The 17,324-nt window shown below is 35.4% G+C and overlaps 1 protein-coding gene and 1 long non-coding RNA gene across 7 annotated transcripts; one reads left to right on the top strand and one right to left on the bottom strand.

Annotated features, from left to right (window-relative positions):
- The first annotated feature begins 645 nt into the window (after positions 1 to 645).
- On the top strand, positions 646 to 4,270 carry LOC113337290. 6 transcript variants are annotated; one of them, XR_003354165.1, is made up of 8 exons: positions 646 to 982; positions 1,200 to 1,425; positions 1,528 to 1,626; positions 2,024 to 2,098; positions 2,241 to 2,339; positions 2,475 to 2,662; positions 3,402 to 3,500; positions 3,600 to 4,270. It is a non-coding gene; the product is annotated as an uncharacterized LOC113337290 (long non-coding RNA). The 6 variants fall into 6 exon arrangements; XR_003354166.1 differs by having other exon boundaries at positions 2,244 to 2,339; XR_003354169.1 differs by lacking the exon at positions 2,024 to 2,098 and having other exon boundaries at positions 1,200 to 1,270; positions 1,362 to 1,425.
- Positions 4,271 to 14,854: 10,584 nt separating this feature from the next.
- LOC113337210 (subtilisin-like protease SBT1.4) lies at positions 14,855 to 17,324 on the bottom strand. The gene has a single exon (XM_026582911.1). The coding sequence runs from the start codon at positions 17,322 to 17,324 to the stop codon at positions 14,958 to 14,960; it is 2,367 nt and encodes a 788-aa protein (XP_026438696.1). The 3' UTR covers positions 14,855 to 14,957.

Here is a 17,324-nt window from a genome sequence, read left to right on the forward strand (position 1 = left end):
TGTCTTGGAATCAACTGCATTAGATTTTACACATTTATCCACCAATTTTACTCGATTTTTAATTTGGTCATGTTTAGTTTACACAAATTCCAATACCAAACTCATAATGAGAATAATATATGAAATTTGAGATAGAACAATTTGAAGTTTGAGAGAATGAATCGACAGTGAATAAGATTCTGACATTAAAATCGAATATTTTTCTAAAAATATATTTTTAAATTATGAGGATTTTATCAGGTTAACCCTTTTTCCTCAAACTCAACTCGCTCCTCATTATCCACCCATTTCTTGTTATCTATTGATAGTCGCTACAATTAAGATCCCAATATTTAGCAATGCAAATTTCGGGTTACACACAAGACACCACACCAATACACCATAGCTAAATATACGCGATCCAGCCTGATATATATCCAACCAATAGAAAATTAGATTTTTTAATCCTACGGCTATCTACTAAAACACAAAAGGTATAAGGATTGCCATCTTATTCAACGGTGGCAAAAGAATTTCAACCATAATTTTTATGTGGCGGGAAAACATTTTGGGGAAAATGATTTGGCGGGAATGCTGGCGCCTTTTTTTGGGTGAAATCTAAAATTTCAATGAATTTTTCTAGAATTCTCGACTAGAAATTTTTTCACAGCTCCTATCTCACCCTTTCTCTTTCATTCTCAGTATCAATTATTCTAAAAAAACATTGATCTCTCCCCTATCTCTAAGAAACTAAAACAAAAAGCAAAACTTGTTTCCAGAATTGAAACTCAGATCCCCCACATCTCTAGCTCACAGTTTAAAAGAAACTCTCATCCTTCTTTTTTTCTCTCAGAAATTCCAAATTGACCTTTTCCGGCCAAACCAAATCCAAATCAGTTAACCAAACATTTTCACCAAGGGAAAATCAAGGCTAAAAATAAACTTTAAAACCACGAGTTTATGTGGTGCGAGAAAGGGAATGAAGTGGCTGTTAACGTTTGAGGTTTGTTGTGATTTCTCTCTGTATTCTTCGAGAAAGTTGCAGTCGATGCTATATGTTGTTCAGATCTTAATTTTTTTTTTTAAATCTTTGAGTCAATTATCTTTCCCTGTCATTTCCAGGGTTTTGTAAGTGTGGGATTCGTTTGATTTTGGGGTTTGTTGACCGATTTCATTTCTTTTGGGGGGTTTAATCAATTTGTTATTTCGATTTTGTGCAGTTAGTGTTGACAATTGATTGATTGAAAAAAAAATTCAAGAAAAATTGTTAAGGAAGCAAGCTGAACTCATGGTGATTGAAAGTTGTTCTTGTCATAATCTTGCAACATTTTCTCCAACAGATCTTTTTCTGATTGGCATTAATGGGCTTGCTTCTGTTATAGAAGCGAGTTTTTGATTTGCAGTACTGTTGAGAAAGGTGGTGATAGAGGTTTCCCTTACTCAAAGGTAAAATTGAGTTGCATCTTTGTTTTTCAAGTTTCTTATGATTCACATTAGTTTCTCAGAGTCTTTTGTTGATATAAAGAAAAAATATTGATTTCTTAATAGGGTTTTCATTTTGTTGGAGTTGGGTATTGGTTTTGGTTTGTGTCGGGGATTTAGATGTTTGGGTATCATTTAGCACCTGAAATTAATCATCAGTTCGAGGTAATTTTCTTCTTGTCTTTCTTTTCCCCTTCATTTGAGCTAATCTTAGTCATCATTTTGATATGTATTACCTGTTTGAGATATTGTCTCACTTGCCAATGTTATGGATTGCATTCTCAACAGTAGTTATAGTGGTGAAGAAGAGGGTGCTCTGGTTTGAACTATGAAATCTCTGTAACTAGAAGATTCTTTTCTCCAAGCTAGTTCAAAAATGAGATAAGAGTCCAATATTAATTTGCCTTAGCTACGCTTCCTATTTCTTGGCTTTATCTCTTTTTACTCATTTATGAAAACCCTTTTTTGGAATGGTATTAGTTTTCCACAATTTTAATTTGTAGTGGGTTTATTATTTATGATTAAAGAGTGTGTTCATTGGGTGTTTTCTTGGGTGATTTAGGTTGGGTCGTATAGGCTTGATAATGATCTAATGCATCAGCAATTTGCTCTAGTTTATGTTTTGCCGACACGGATGGTAAAGACCATTTACTCTTGGCTTCTTAGGGTTATGTTAGTTTGGATTCGAGGCTTTTCTTTGTGAATTAGTGTGTGTTTTCTTGGTATTTTACCTTCAGCAGCACTAATTGCAAACCCTCTTGAATCTGCATCCCCTTCAGCAGCACCAATTGCAGACCCTCTCATGTCATCAACACTAGAACCAGCACCAATTACCTGGCTTTGGGAGAAATGGAATGAAGTGGCCGTTGCTTCATGAGGTTTATTATACCTGTTGATCTTTGTGTTTGCCTACAATAGGGTGTTTTCTGAAGTCTGTTCTGTGTTGAATTTTTTCAATACATTTAGCTTGGACCCCAAAGGTAAAAACTGATTTCCACCACTTCATTTTGCAGGAGAAAAGAATTCAAGATGAAATTCAAGAGCTTAACCCGTTAATTGCAAATTCAGGAGGTTACAGTCATCCATAATACAATCGGCTTGGCGGAAGCATTCCAGGTTCATTTCAGAAGCTAATTTCCCAAACATATCGAGGAACGTCAGATAACAGATTTACTCCAAGAATTACTAACATCATCAATTGGTAAGACTTCACTCCAAGAATTACCAATTCATGAAAACATGTTAATAGGAAATTTACCTGTAAGTATGGGAGAGCTCACAAGTCTTGAACGTTTGCACTTAGAAAAAAACCGGGTAAAACTCCTTCAAAGTTTTGGAGATCTTATGAATCTTTTTGAAGCTGATCTCTCTAGAAACAGCTTGTCTGGTCCCAGTCCTACTCAACTAGTTAAGTTAACCTCAATGTTAGTACACCTAAAATGTGGTCAGGAAATACACCAATATCTTGGTTATTAAAAATGAACCAATTTTTCACTTATGTTTAGCTGTAACAGGGTTAACAACTTAACAGTGGCTTTAAGTCAATATATCCGTTTCTGGCAGGGGTAGGGGCACAGAGTTTTGTTTCTTCTTTCTTCTGGCTTCTTTGTAATGAAGAATTAGTCTTCGAACCACCATGTAAGAAAAGTGGAAATGGAGTAGACTGTTGTATATTTGCTGTATATTGCTTCTGGATAATGCGTAAACTGTCCCAAGCATGTTCAATTTGTGAATTGTCACCTGAGATGAACTTTAGTTGTTCTGTTGCAGTGATTTCTGAATTGTCATTCTTATGGGGGTGAACTTTAGTTTCCACGAGAAATATGCTTGTTCTTCTGACTATTACTGTATCTATTTGGTGTACCTTTCTGTGGATACATTCTCATTCTACTCCATAACTCTTATTGTGTATTTCCTATTTTCTTGTTGGAAACAAATAGGAGCATATGCCTTGTGTACTTGGATCACGCAGTTACTCCTGGTTGCCAGCAAAGGATTGAGTGCTCATTGATATCCCCAAATTTTATTTACAAACCCTGGTAGGTAACTCCTTCCAATTACTTCAATTTAAGCTTTGGTAAACTTTCTTTTGTGTTCCTATGCACTTTTTCTCATTGCTTCTTCGGTTTACTTTTCAGGTACATTGCGGATGAGTGAACTTCCGTTCGTCCTTCTGCAGTTTCTTCAAGCAACTACTTGAAATGTTTTCTCTGCAGTTGGCTCACAAGTTTTAATTTCATGACTTGTGCTTTAGCTAGATTTTATCCAATCAATCATGGTTTTGGTTTAGTACAAGTGTCATCTGGTTGCTTCCGAAAGCAATTAAGCAGCCATATACTCCGTAGGATAATTATCATTGCATCCCCCTATCATGTTTAAAATATTTTGACTTTTTCTGCTAAAATTCATATATCTTATACATGTATAGGAACTCCTGAATACCATGATGCATTTACTAATTTCATAGATACAGTCAATGGGAAACTTGGAAATCCTGAAATCATATTTAGTTGTCCTTGTGGTGATAGTAAGAATCTCGCTGTGCGAATTCATGGGGAGCCGGCTAGCTGCTAGCATTTCTAATTATGTTCACCAAGAGAGAGCAACACCCAGTGTATATCAGGTGGATCTTTCATGTTGCAGATGATGCTCTTATTGATCAGGTTCATGAAATTAGACACGCTCGATGGGGATTCGCAAAGCTGGTGGAAGATACTGACAGCACTAGTTGATCTTCTTATCTATTTGAGTTTAAGTATTGATTTTAACTGTACATTTGTGATAGCAATTTGCACTACTTCTTCCATAATTTACAAGTTAAGGTCAGTGAAAAAGTGATCTAATATTGTTAAAAAGACTGCACAAAGCTTACAAATCGGAACATTATTGAGGATGGTTGATGACTTAGACTTAAACCCGCAATGCTGGAGTTCAAGTCGCCACATAATCTACTTGGTTTTGTGTTTAGAAACTAATGGAAACAGTAGTTGTGATTAAACTGTTGCCGGAGTACTTAAGAACTAGCAGTTCTAGTAGTTGTGTCTGCTTTGTTTCAAAAGCATTAGGCTACAAGCGTATGTTTTGTAGTTGGCCTACATTAGTTGGCCTACATTTGTTAATTTTTTTGGAAACTAACGAAAACTGGAGTTGCGATCAACATGTTGCCGAAGTATATAGGAACTACAAGTTTCCTTTGCCTAGTTATGGAAGCATTAGGTTACTAGCGTATATCATGTTGTTGGCATATGTTTGTTGCTAAAGAGTTTAGAAACTAATAAAAACAATAGTTGCGATCAATTTATTGCCAAAGTATATAAGAACTACTAGTTGCAGTTGACTAGTTCCGAAAGGCTTTGGAAACTAATTTTTTTGTGCAGTTGCCAGATTTTAGTGGCCTTTTCTCGGGTTTTTTGTAGTGACACTTGGCATAGCATTGCTCCTTCGTGGACTGCTAGGTAACCCTCGTCGACTGTAACTTTATATAACTCCATTATCCACTGCTAGATTGTAATTATCCGTTCATTTAATAAATTCATGCATTTCTTAGGTGCTATTTTTCCTATGAGGCTTTGATGGAGAAACTCTATCTTATAGCCTATAGGAGGGTAGGTTCAAATTTAAGTGATCCACATTCTTGCGATATGTATGATCCATCTTCAAACAGTTGGACCTTTCACTCGGATCCAAATATTGTTCCTGACAACGAAGAATCGTTCGTTCTGGATGGGAAAATCTACCTTTGCTGTGGTGTTTCTTCTACAATGCCTTCAAATGTCTACCATTGTATGCAAACCTTCTAGTGGCACTGTGAGCGTGCAAATAAAGATTAGGTTTTCGGCTTGTCTGGGTCTTTCATTGTTGTAGAAGGTAATATTTATATGTTTGATCAGAGTTCAAGTAATAGATTAATGATGTGGGAAAAGAAAAGTAGAGAATAGGTTGTTGTTCGAGGACTTTCACCATAGCTGACAAGGCCACCTTGTAGACTTGCTGCAGTTGGCAAGAGCATCTTGTGTAGTCTTCGGTACAGTTGGGTTTCGAATGGAAAGGTACCTTTGCAGCGTGTTCCATGATTTTTTGCATCCTAATGTAGACGGTAAGCAGTGTATTGAGTCTCAAACATTAATTTTTGTGTTTTCCCCAAACCCAAAAATCATCTGAATGTGTCACACGGGAGATTTGGACAGTGATACCGATTTCTTTCCTTTGTGAAGACACGGTGAAGAGTTTACTAAAACTCTATATTCTCTTGCATCTGCAACGTCAAAATATGTTCATTTCTAGATCCCAAGGTAAGCTCTTTTCATGAAATTGGTGTTTCTGTTCCTAGAGGCTTTGAACTTTGCAGTTAATCTTGTTTCAAAATCTCTTTTAACAGGCTGTTCCTGACAAGGGTTCTGAGGAAGTACCACTCAGTGCATGTAAACCTTCACAATATTCTCCATTGTATGACAAATTTTTGACTAATACACTACAGAGTTCTCAGGGATTTCCATTATGAAGAAGCAGAGATGACTCTTGTTCCAGCTACTGCTCTCTGCATACTCCAGAATAAGTATAAAGGATACGGCAACTACGCATTTTCTGCCTAGGTTTAAGCATGTTTACCCTTAATTCTGATAATATGGACACCCATTTTCTGCCTAAGTTTCTTACTTTTGTAGATGTCAGCAACTAGGAATGATGGTATTTTGTACTAATGATAATATGTTATTGTTGGATCCTCCAAAATTTGTATATAATTAGTCCTGGTGCGTGATATTACCTTTCGTTTTTGTACAGTCTTTGTACCTCTAGATGACGATGATTGAGATTATGAAATTTGTGTGCAGTTGATTATTCCGTTTGTTTTTTTACTTAGTCACTTCATATTGTTGCATCCGGGACAAGTCCAAACATCAAGCTAGCACTCTGCTGGTAGTGATATTTCGAGAGTATTGTTGTTGCTTAGGAACCACTTCTAAGGATCACTTTGGTGAAAGTATGAAGTGTACCACTAAATTGTTAACCCAGTTTATTGAATTGTTACATGTTTACATCTGTTTTTTTCACTTGAGAAACTGCTTTATCATGGTCATGCATTATATTTTTAGCCCTTATATTTATCTTTTAGATGTGAATCTTGGAATGGATTCGGAAGACGGAAAATCTCTCGCTTCCAGCAACAAATGTTTCATCACGTATTACTGTGGATGCCAGCATACTCGAAGCAACATCACCACTTTCCTAAAACTGAGCAGACTAAATCTCAAGCAGTCACCGAATATTCGGATTTACTGACCACAATTTGTCTTCCCACTACATAGTTTTAACGGCTAAGTTTCAGATTTGATTCATATTCATTTAGATGACAAATCAATTTTTGTCTCCACAATTTGTCTTCCCACTACATAGTTTTAACGGCTAAGTTTCAGATTTGATTCATATTCATTTACATGACAAACCAATTTGTGTCTGTATAAATAGATATAAAGACAAAAATTATACGTTGTCAGCAATAGTGTTTTCGGAGATTAATTTTTCTCCGCCGGTAAAAAAACAATCCATTTGCGACAAAAATTTGTTTGGATACTAATAGATCTAACGGCAAAATCCTTATTTGACGGGCATTCATTTCGGCAACAAACTAATTTTGTCAGTGTAAGATACATTCAGGGACAAAAATCTCGGATTGTTAGCAATAATATGTTTGGAGACTATAATTTTCCTTTGTCGCTAGAAACCAATTTTTGACTGAAGTAATTGGTCACAAAGAAATATTTAGAGGCGGAGATATGATTGGTCACTATATTTGGTCACAAAAAGAATATTTTGATACGAAGACACGATTGGTCACTATATTCGGTCACAAAAATTTCTATTGACAACTTTAAAGACTAAATTTACCGTTTGTCGCGGAAAAAAAAAATATGGTGAAATTATTTCCTAGACAGCTTCAAGGGATCGATTTCTATTCAGCTTCACGGATCGAAGTATAGACGAGGAAGGATTATTATACACTGTAATTAACATACAAAGATACAAAATGACATACTGATCTGGAAATATTGATTTAGAATCTATGACGTTTCTTTATACTCAAAGTTCGAGCGGCAGTTATCTGTACACAAAGTGTAAGGATTTAGAATGTCTGAATCCAGTTGTGTAGGAGTGACTGCGTGTTAGAGTGTGTCTGACTGTAAGTGTGTTTATCACACGCTTTTTCTACTTTTTGTTTTAATCAATCACTGAAACCGACAGATTGTCCTTAATAGACAATACAGTCTGTCTGTAACATCCTTTATAAGGCTCTCTCTTTCTTTGTATATTTTCTATCAAAAACTTAATAAAGATTTCACTTCTTCTTCGTTACAAAATCTTTCGTGGTATCAGTTTTCTAAGGAAGATCTTGATTCTTTCTTCTTTTTGATCCTCAATTCTAAAAATTAATTCTGATGTCCTATTAACCTCTACAATTTCTTAAAAATTCTAGTATCAATTTCTACGATTTCTTAAAATCTCTATCAACTTCATATGTGATTCTAGATCTAGTTTCTTTAATCAAGATTTAGAACTTATTCTTTGATTTCTTTCCTATTCTTTCTTTCTATTCAACGGATTCTAATTCATCTGCTCTACCTTTTCAAAACATCACTAATTTTGTCTTAGTGAAGTTACAAGATGATGGATCTAATTATCTCAAATGGAAAAATCAGTTCAAGTTGATTCTCATCACCACAGATTTGTATGAGTATGTAGATGGCAGTGTTAACAAACCAGATGAAACTATTGATCTTGATGGTGATATAATACCAAATCAATTATACTTTCATTGGCGCAAGATGAATAGGTTCATTATGTCATGCCTGAACGCTACATTTGATGATATGATTTCTCGCTGGACAATTGGGTTTTCATCTGCGAGGGAGATTCGGGTTTACTTGAAGAGGAAATTGATTCAGAAGTTCTCAACCAAGAAATTTCTTCTTCATAGTCAACTTCATTCGATCAAGAAAGGTAATAAACGTATTTCTGCTTACTTTGCTGAATAGAAGGACATTACAGATTCTCTTGATGCAATAGGAGAAAGAGTAGATGAATCTGATGTGATTATTATGCTTTAATGGGCTTAGGGAAGGAATATAGATAATTTGTGATATCTTCTCATAATAGAGACACTGAGTTTTCACTTCATGATGTTCTGTCAAGGCTTTTACATCATGAACAATGGATTAAAGAAGAAGATAAACGGTCTTTATCAATTTTTGATACACAAAGTTCAACATATTACACAAAGAGTCATACCTCTAATAATGCATCTACTTCTAAATCTAAGAGTGATGGTAAAAACAAGAATGTTGTACATGACTTTAGTCAAGTTGAATGCCAAATTTGTATAAAGAAAGTACATGCTGCAAAAAGATGCAATTTTAGGTACATTCCAAATAAAGCTCCTTCTGGGAATGGTAATAATGGTCCAAGTACAGATAAGCGAAAGAGCAACGGTGCTTCAAACACTCTTCAACAAGCTTTTTCTTCAATGCAAGTGAATTGTGCACCCTTATCTAGCTCAGATTGCAATATTGGTTCAGTTTTGTTACCTGACTAAGGTGCCACCAGTCACTTAACTGAAGATATTCATCTACTAGACAATGCAAAAGTCTTTGATGGAACAGAAAAAGTTATGGTTGGAGATGGCACTATGTTACCAATTGAGAAAACATGTAATATTGTTCTTGATACTAACTCTAGTCAGTTTCAACTGGATGATGTTTTGTATGAGCCTACTATCAAACAAAATTTATTGCTTATTTCTAAGTTTACAAGAGATATCCAAGTTTCAGTAAAGTTTTTGATTGGAGCTATGAGATAAAATATGTGAAGACTATAAAGGTTTTGGCTGATGGTAAAATTAAGAACAATCTGTATCCAATGGAGGGTATTACTTCTTTTTCACTGACGACTTATTTTGTTACATCAAATACCTCTTTGTGGCATAACATACTAGGTCATACTTCTGATTTGGTTCTCAAGAAGATTGACAGTACTTCATCCATTGCAGTTACTTCCGCAAATACATATTTATGTGAAGCTTGTCAGAAGAGTAAGAATCACAAACTTTCATTCTATGATTCAAAGAGGACTACAACTTAACCACTACATCTAGTACACTGTGATATCTGGGGTCTAGCTCCAACTGTCTCCTACCTGGGTTTCAGGTATTATATTTTGTTCATAAATGATTATTCTAGGTATCACTGGATTTACCCTATGAAGAGTAGGGTTGATAGTTTGTCTTATTTTCAATATTTCAAAGCTACTTTAGATAATATTTTATCTTTTTCTATCAAGTACTTCCAATGTGATGATGATCTTGAGTTAGTTAAAGGATAATTTAAAGAGTATTTGGATCAGTATGGAATAGTCTTGAGAGTTTCTTATCCTCATCTGCATCAGCAAAATGTCTTGGATGAAAGGAAGCACAAACATATAACTGAAATCGGCAACACCTTATCTTTTCAAGCCTCTCTTCCAAGAACATTCAGGTATGATTCTTTCTTAACTGCAACATACATCATTAATCGACTTCCTACCAAAGTACTTAATTTTAAGTTTCCATATGAAATTCTTTTCAACACACTTCCATATTATTCTTTTTTTAGACTATTTGGATTTTGTTGCTATCCTAATATGGAGCCTAATAAAGCAGATAAATTGATTGTCAAATCTACAAAATATATTTTTTTGGGTTACAGTCCTATTCATAAAGGTTATAAATGCTTTCAATTAACCAGTAAGAAGACATATATTTCTCGCATGTGAAGTTTGATGATGCCTACTTTCCTTTTGATGAAAATGCAAGTTCAATTATTCCTCACAATTCAAGTAAAGTCTCAGAAATACAATTTAACATGTGATCATGTCAGTTCCAGCTACTCACAATTTCAGGTTAGATATAAAATTAGGATTGGGATGTGGTTGGGATTGGTGTGCAATTTCCCACCCATGCTTAAAGCTAACTTCGCCCTCATCTCTAGGATCTAGCTAAAAGAAGACAGGCATGGAGGCACCACATGTATATCTGAGCTACACGATCAGGGGTGTCACTTCCATTTTATAAAAATCACTTCGTCCATATTTGGAAATCACCCGTGTCGTAACAGCACCACATGAAATGAGATAAATTTTAGTCATAATGATTTAAATAAATACTACCAATTATGATAAGACTTATTTCGACCCATGGGAACTTGTAGCTATGAAAACCTTACATATTTGTCATCCAGTTAATTATAAATTTGGTCAAACTTGTAATTTATTAAAATAATAATTTCTTATAAAAATGCCAGGTAAATTGTTTTATTTTTCCTTAAAATAATAATTTTTAGTCGATCCCAAAGATTGGTGGTCTTTGATATTGTTTTATGTTGTATTCAGACTATTATATATTCTAAATCTTCATCAATATTTGGAACCATTTTCGGGTGAAAATATAACACCACTTTGCACGTTTTTCATATTCAATATTTGCGACACAAAAACAGGAGTTGAGAAGCTGGGGGTGAATCATGATAATAAAGAAGGATTTGGTGATAGTAATGGATTAGTAATTGAAGGTTTAGATGAAAATGTTCAATCGTGTTGTCATGGAGGAAAAAAATCAGGATCCAAAAGATCAAAAATTATATTTAGAAGATGCAGAAGAAAAAAGAAACTACCCGAAAATTCAGGAAGCTTTGTGAAAATTATTGACGTTTTATTGTCAGTGTAGCTTTGAAAAACGATGTGATTCCAAGCTAGACTGTCACCCGATTTGCAAGGCCAAAGAGAATGCAAGCTTGCGAGTTTACACGTCATAGATAACTCAATTATAAGCTTTAAAATATCATTTTTTCACTAAAGTTAAAATTAGGTGTATGATTGAAGTAAAAAATTTTGGTTATTCGTTATCAGGATATATTTCAATCGTATATATTTATTTTTATTTTTCAGTTGTTCCAAAAAAGAAAAATTTAGTCAAATGAAAACTAATATTTTGTATTCTTAACATAATGTTCTTTCCTCTTTGCAGGTTGATGAAGGACAATTTTTTTAAAGGAAAAAATGAAGGTTTTACGTATTGCAACCGCAAATGTTCTAATATTCTTTGTAGGTTGATGAGTCAATTTATTTTTTTTAATTTTTAATAAAAATTATAAGTTATGAGTTTTACATAGTTGTAGCATTTAATTGGTAATACTTATTTTGTTGCGCGTTTTTTTTTCAACTGGTGAGGAACTAATTATGAGGGTTATCAACGGATATATCCATAACTGGAGGTTACAAATATTACATTCGTTGGATGTTTTTTTCTGAGATGAGACTGAGATGGTCGGATGCGATCACTATTGGAAAATAGAAGTTAAACCACTGCCAGGAAAAGAAGTAATATCCATAAATACGACTGTTTTTGGCCAATGTTGAATTCTTTTAGAAAACCACTTACTTCAACAGTACTGAAACTTACTGATGGACCCAGTGGTTTTACCGGTGATATTTTATCAAAAAAAATTGATATTGATTCAGCTGAATCCAAAGCTGTATCAACTGAATTACTAAAAGATGAATAATGACTTCAAAACTGGATCTAACAAAATTAAATTGATAATGATTTTAGAACTCAATTTGTATTAAAAAGTGTATTCAATTTACAATTTCAACTTTCGAATACTGCAAGTACCAAATCTGAAAAAGTTGGAGACTAAGTTTGAAAGCCATGACCAATATCCTATTACAATTTATGCAATTCGAGCACAGACTCACCACTAGATTAGAAGTTGAACCCAGTGTTCAATATCCTCTTCATACTCAGAATCATTTTGTCTTTCTCTTCAAATCTCAGATCGAACTTCTTCACAGCTTGTATTTCAAACTCAACAGTAGCAACAATTCAATTAATCGCACCAACAATTCCATCACATACTCGAGTCCATTTCTTTCTTTTTTCTGATTCATTACTATCTTCAATGAACAAATTTAATTCGAACCCCAAAATTCAATTCTTTCCTTTATCTGTTCTTGACCCAATATAACACCATTACACCACTATACTCCACCACTTCCAGATCTTCTCGAATTTTATTCAAGTTTAGTTCCTTGTTTTAAAAACAAATTCATCATAATCCATCTTCGATTCCATTACAGCCATCTCTTCTCCGTGTACTTCAACTAACGGTCACCAGTAAACCTTAATCTTCTTCGTGTGAATCTAATAACAGTTTCACCACATTCATGAAACAACACCAAACTCAAACCCCTTAATCATCACTAACTTGCGATTTTTGATGTGAATCCGATGGAGTAGCCACAATTATCTTCTCAACCATATCAACAGTTTCTCGATATGATTTCACATAATTAGTTTTGGATTGTGGAAACTAAAATTAGAAATTTGGCGCGTGAAGAAATTCATAGTAGAGAAGAAGAAAAGGAATTGAAGAATAAATTGACGGTAGAGAAGAAGGAAACAATTTTAGAAATTATGGGTGTGACGAAAATTGTAACCCAGAAAATGGGTGCACGCCTGAACTTTTCTTGTGGTTGGTTTCTTAGTGTAAAAAATCTGAAAAATGGGTACGGTATTAGTTTTCACTTGAAATCTTTAGCGAGTTTGGATACAAATCTGCTTATGACTTCAGCTTCTCCATAAGTCGATGTCAGAAGCAGAAGTCAGAAGCAAAACTATTTCGCTTAACAAAAAGTTAACTTTTCGACATCTAGAAGTCGTTCTGAAATCAACGGCCAAACTAACTTCTAACTTTTCGACTTCTAAAAGTCGAAAAGCTACGTCTGGTGTGTTATCCAAACAGATTGACACAATTATTTTTCCCTTTTAATCCAATTACTATAACTCTTTATGTATCCTATTATTTTAAGGGTATAATTGGAAAGCAAACTTTAATATAACATATCTAAAAATTCGTGTCTTGGAATTTTATAAATTTTATCTCGTTGGAAAGGTTATAAAAAAATCTCGCAACGAGTACAAACAACAATACTTTAGATTTTTCAAAAAATTCAGAGGTATTTATCATTTTAGGCACAATTTTAGAAAATTAAATGTATATTCATTATGCAAACCACCACAAACAATACATAATACTTTATGTAGCCATATTTTGGTTTATGCATCAATTAGTTTTCCTTTGCAACTAGTAAAACGATGTACTCCCTCTGCTTCAACAAAAGTGATACTTTCACTTTAGGCACAATTCTCGAAAATTGAATGCATAGCCATTACCCAAATCACCACAAAGGATGCGTAGCACATCGTGCAACAACATTTTAGTTTATGGATCGACTAATTTTCCATTTCAGAAATAGTGATACTTTCATCTTTTTTAAGAAAAAGTGATAGTATCATTTTTGAATATTAATTTTCCGTTTACCAATACCATATAATTATAACAATACCATACAGTTTTACACATGTAATTTTCCCTCATTGTCTTATTGGGATAGTATCACTTTTGCTGAAACGGGGTGAAATATTACTTTTGTTGAAACGGGGCGAAAGTATCACTTTTTCTGAAATGGAGCGAAAGTACCACTTTTTCTGAAACTGAGCGTAAGTATTACTTTTTCTTCGGTCGGCCCTCCCACCGTGACAACGGTTGTACTAGTATTACTTGTGTTCAACATTTATCCGTTTTCGTTTATAGATTTTTATATCCGGAAATTCATTCTCATTCATTCCACTTATCCTCTCACTCGCAGATGTCACACCTGACGGGTAATAGGACGTGGATAAAAATCTCAAACCGCTATTTAGATGGATTGGACACTGGTGATACCAAATCCGCGTCCACCCATCGGTTTCTCACCCCAAAGTTTCCCTACAAAGTCAGCTGTAACTTGAAAGGCCCGTTAAAACAGGCTCCTACGCACCTGAAATTTAATGAGTGCCTGAAGCCCAAGCTCACATATTATTACCTTTACTGGTACATATTTATCTTTTCGGAAATTGGATTAAATGTCCAAATATGCTTAAAACATGGTTCAAATGGACGAGTAAAAATTAATATGGGTGAGATGGACACTAAAAAAATAGTAAGGATGAAATTGGACTCATCCTGGCTTAAACTTAAAAAATAGTGAGGATGGAACTGGATGCATCCTGATGTAAATTAAAAATAAGAAAAAATATTTAAAAATGAGCAGGATGATACTGTTTACAATTTTTACAATTTTTACGATGGCTATTTTTACAATTTTGTCCATTTAAACAGTATCAAATCTTACATGTCTTTTTCACCCAGGAATTGTTGGTTTTGGTCTTTTTAACCAATTTTGTGTTATCTTTTCCTATATCAGAAAGAGAGATGAATCAAAACTCAAAATCTGCAATATTGGTGCTAACGATGCAGTTCCGGTTTGCATTGCTTGCATGCGCATTTAAAAGAAGCTTACAAACATGGTTGTAGATGATCAGCAAGAGATTGAAATTAAGAATATTACTACAAGCTAATTTGTAAACATTAAACAGAAGATGTAAAGCTACTGGTAGAAGTAACACCCCACCTAAATGCAGTAGGACTCTTCACAACATGAACTCCATCATACCATTCAATCGACCCGAATGCCTCTTTTATGGTGTCCGTATCCGTTAGCCTTGACTCGAATGTGATTTCATAAGGCAAACTCGTCTTGTTCATACTAAACACTAGTCTGGTTGGGCACACTCTTATCTTAACAAATGATGTAGGAGCTCTAATTTTGACATCGTAAACTGCATTCACTGAACTTCCAACATTCTTAACCACTCTCTTATACTTAACCGTATCAAACCCGGATTTGAAAACAACAGAAAATGATGGATAGTTAAGGTCACCCGGATTAGATAACCCGATTGACTTGCAATCAACCTTCTTATCTTTAATAAAAACTCTAATCTGTTTTGCATCATAACCAATGGAACAGAAGAATGCTTCATAATCACTAGGAATAATATCGTACACCAAACCCGGATTAAGTGCTCGGTTCGGGTCCACATGGCCAGACCCATGTTGGAATGGTGTTGAAAAGTTTCCTGTACCAAATTCAGCAATAGACTTACCTGTAGTGTCAACAGTATAAGCAGTAGTCATTAGAGCAGATCGGATTGCAGCAGGAGACCACTTAGGATAAGCCTTTCGAAGCAGCGCAGCCAAACCGCTGACATGAGGGCATGCCATTGAAGTACCAGAATCTATTTGGAACTCTTCCAAAGAAGTAGAGTCTGAACCATATCCTGTATAAGCAGCCAAGATATTTACGCCTGGTGCAATCACATCTGGTTTAAGGATCTCTGGTGTTATTCGATTTGGGCCACGGCTAGAAAAGAATGCAACCTTAGGAGCAGGGGATGAAGAAGAACCAATTACGGTTCCTCGGAATTTGATTGTAGCGCTTGGTCTTTGACCGTGTGGATGATGATTATTAATATACTCTATGATCTTTGCACCAGACGTCTTACTTACTTGAGCTGCTGGAATTGGATAAGGTTCAGCAATCAAATCCTCCCCATTCCAGATATAAATCATTCCTGCACCACCAGCATTTTTAACTACAGTCCCTTTACGCTCACCTGCTCCACGACCATCACAGATAACAATTTTACCAGCAACTTCTGTAGAATTTAATGAACCCTTTAAGCAGTTTGAGCTGCGAGGATGATCACCAGCCGCATAAACAATTTCTATGTAAGTATCATTTGGTATTACAGCGCCAGAGTACAGTGAAGCGCCAGGAAATACTTGACCATCGCCTAAAATTACATCCGCAGGGAATTCTCTATCAACTGTGGACGCTCCAACAGTCAAAATCCACGGTGCAATATTAATCGCCGTCATTGGGACAGGTCCTGAGTTTCCAGCTGCACAAGAAACTATAATTCCTTTCTCCATAGCCGCAAAAGCAGCGATGGCAATCACATTTTGATAGTATGGATAAGTGTTATTCTCAACACCAAACGATATAGTTATCACATCAACTCCATCTGCAATAGCTTGATCCATGCCAGCTAGAATATCAGAATCAGCAATCCCAGCTGTGAGATAACCGATCTTGTAAGCAGAAATTCTAGCTTTAGTTGCAATACCTCTGGCTTCCCCAACAGCATATTTACGAAACCCCGCATTCTTAACAGAAGACCCAGCCGCAGTTGAAGCACAATGTGTACCATGCCCGAATGTATCCCTGGGGGATCTAGATTCTGTACCATTTGCATCGACCTTGTGTCCTATCCGTGCTTCTATACCTTTGTAATATGCCCGTGCACCAATTATCTTCCGGTTGCAAGATGTTTCCGGAAAATCCGGTCCCGTCTCACAAGTACCTTTCCATCTTTTTGGTATAGGACCCAAACGAGAGTCATTAAAACTTTGTCGTTCCGGCCAGATTCCGGAATCTATAACACCGATTATGACATCATCTCCATAACCTGAGTTATGCCATAGACCAGAATGATCACTACTAAGACCCAGGAACTGGGGAGTATGAGTGGTATAGAATTGGTGATAACGCTCAGGGATGACTGAAACGATCCCTGGTCGACTCCCAAGATGTGAAGCTTCAAATGGTGTTAGTCTTGCTGCAAAACCAAGAATAGCATCGTTATAAGTATAAATGATTTCTCGAGACGATCGTCCACTGTCTGACGACGAGGATAGTACTGAAGATGGAAGAGACTGGAGGGTTGAGGTATACCAATCTACATGAGAACTAAAAACCAGCGGCCTCTCCGATTTCGAAACGTGTATTATGAAGGTTGCTGCTTGTTGCTCATGATCTTCATGAGAGAATGATATTACAGGGATGATGAACAGAGTGACAAAGGCAAGAAAAACTGTAATTTTCTTTAACAT

This window comes from Papaver somniferum, unplaced genomic scaffold, assembly GCF_003573695.1.
Source record: "Papaver somniferum cultivar HN1 unplaced genomic scaffold, ASM357369v1 unplaced-scaffold_158, whole genome shotgun sequence".
Taxonomy (NCBI): domain Eukaryota; kingdom Viridiplantae; phylum Streptophyta; class Magnoliopsida; order Ranunculales; family Papaveraceae; genus Papaver; species Papaver somniferum.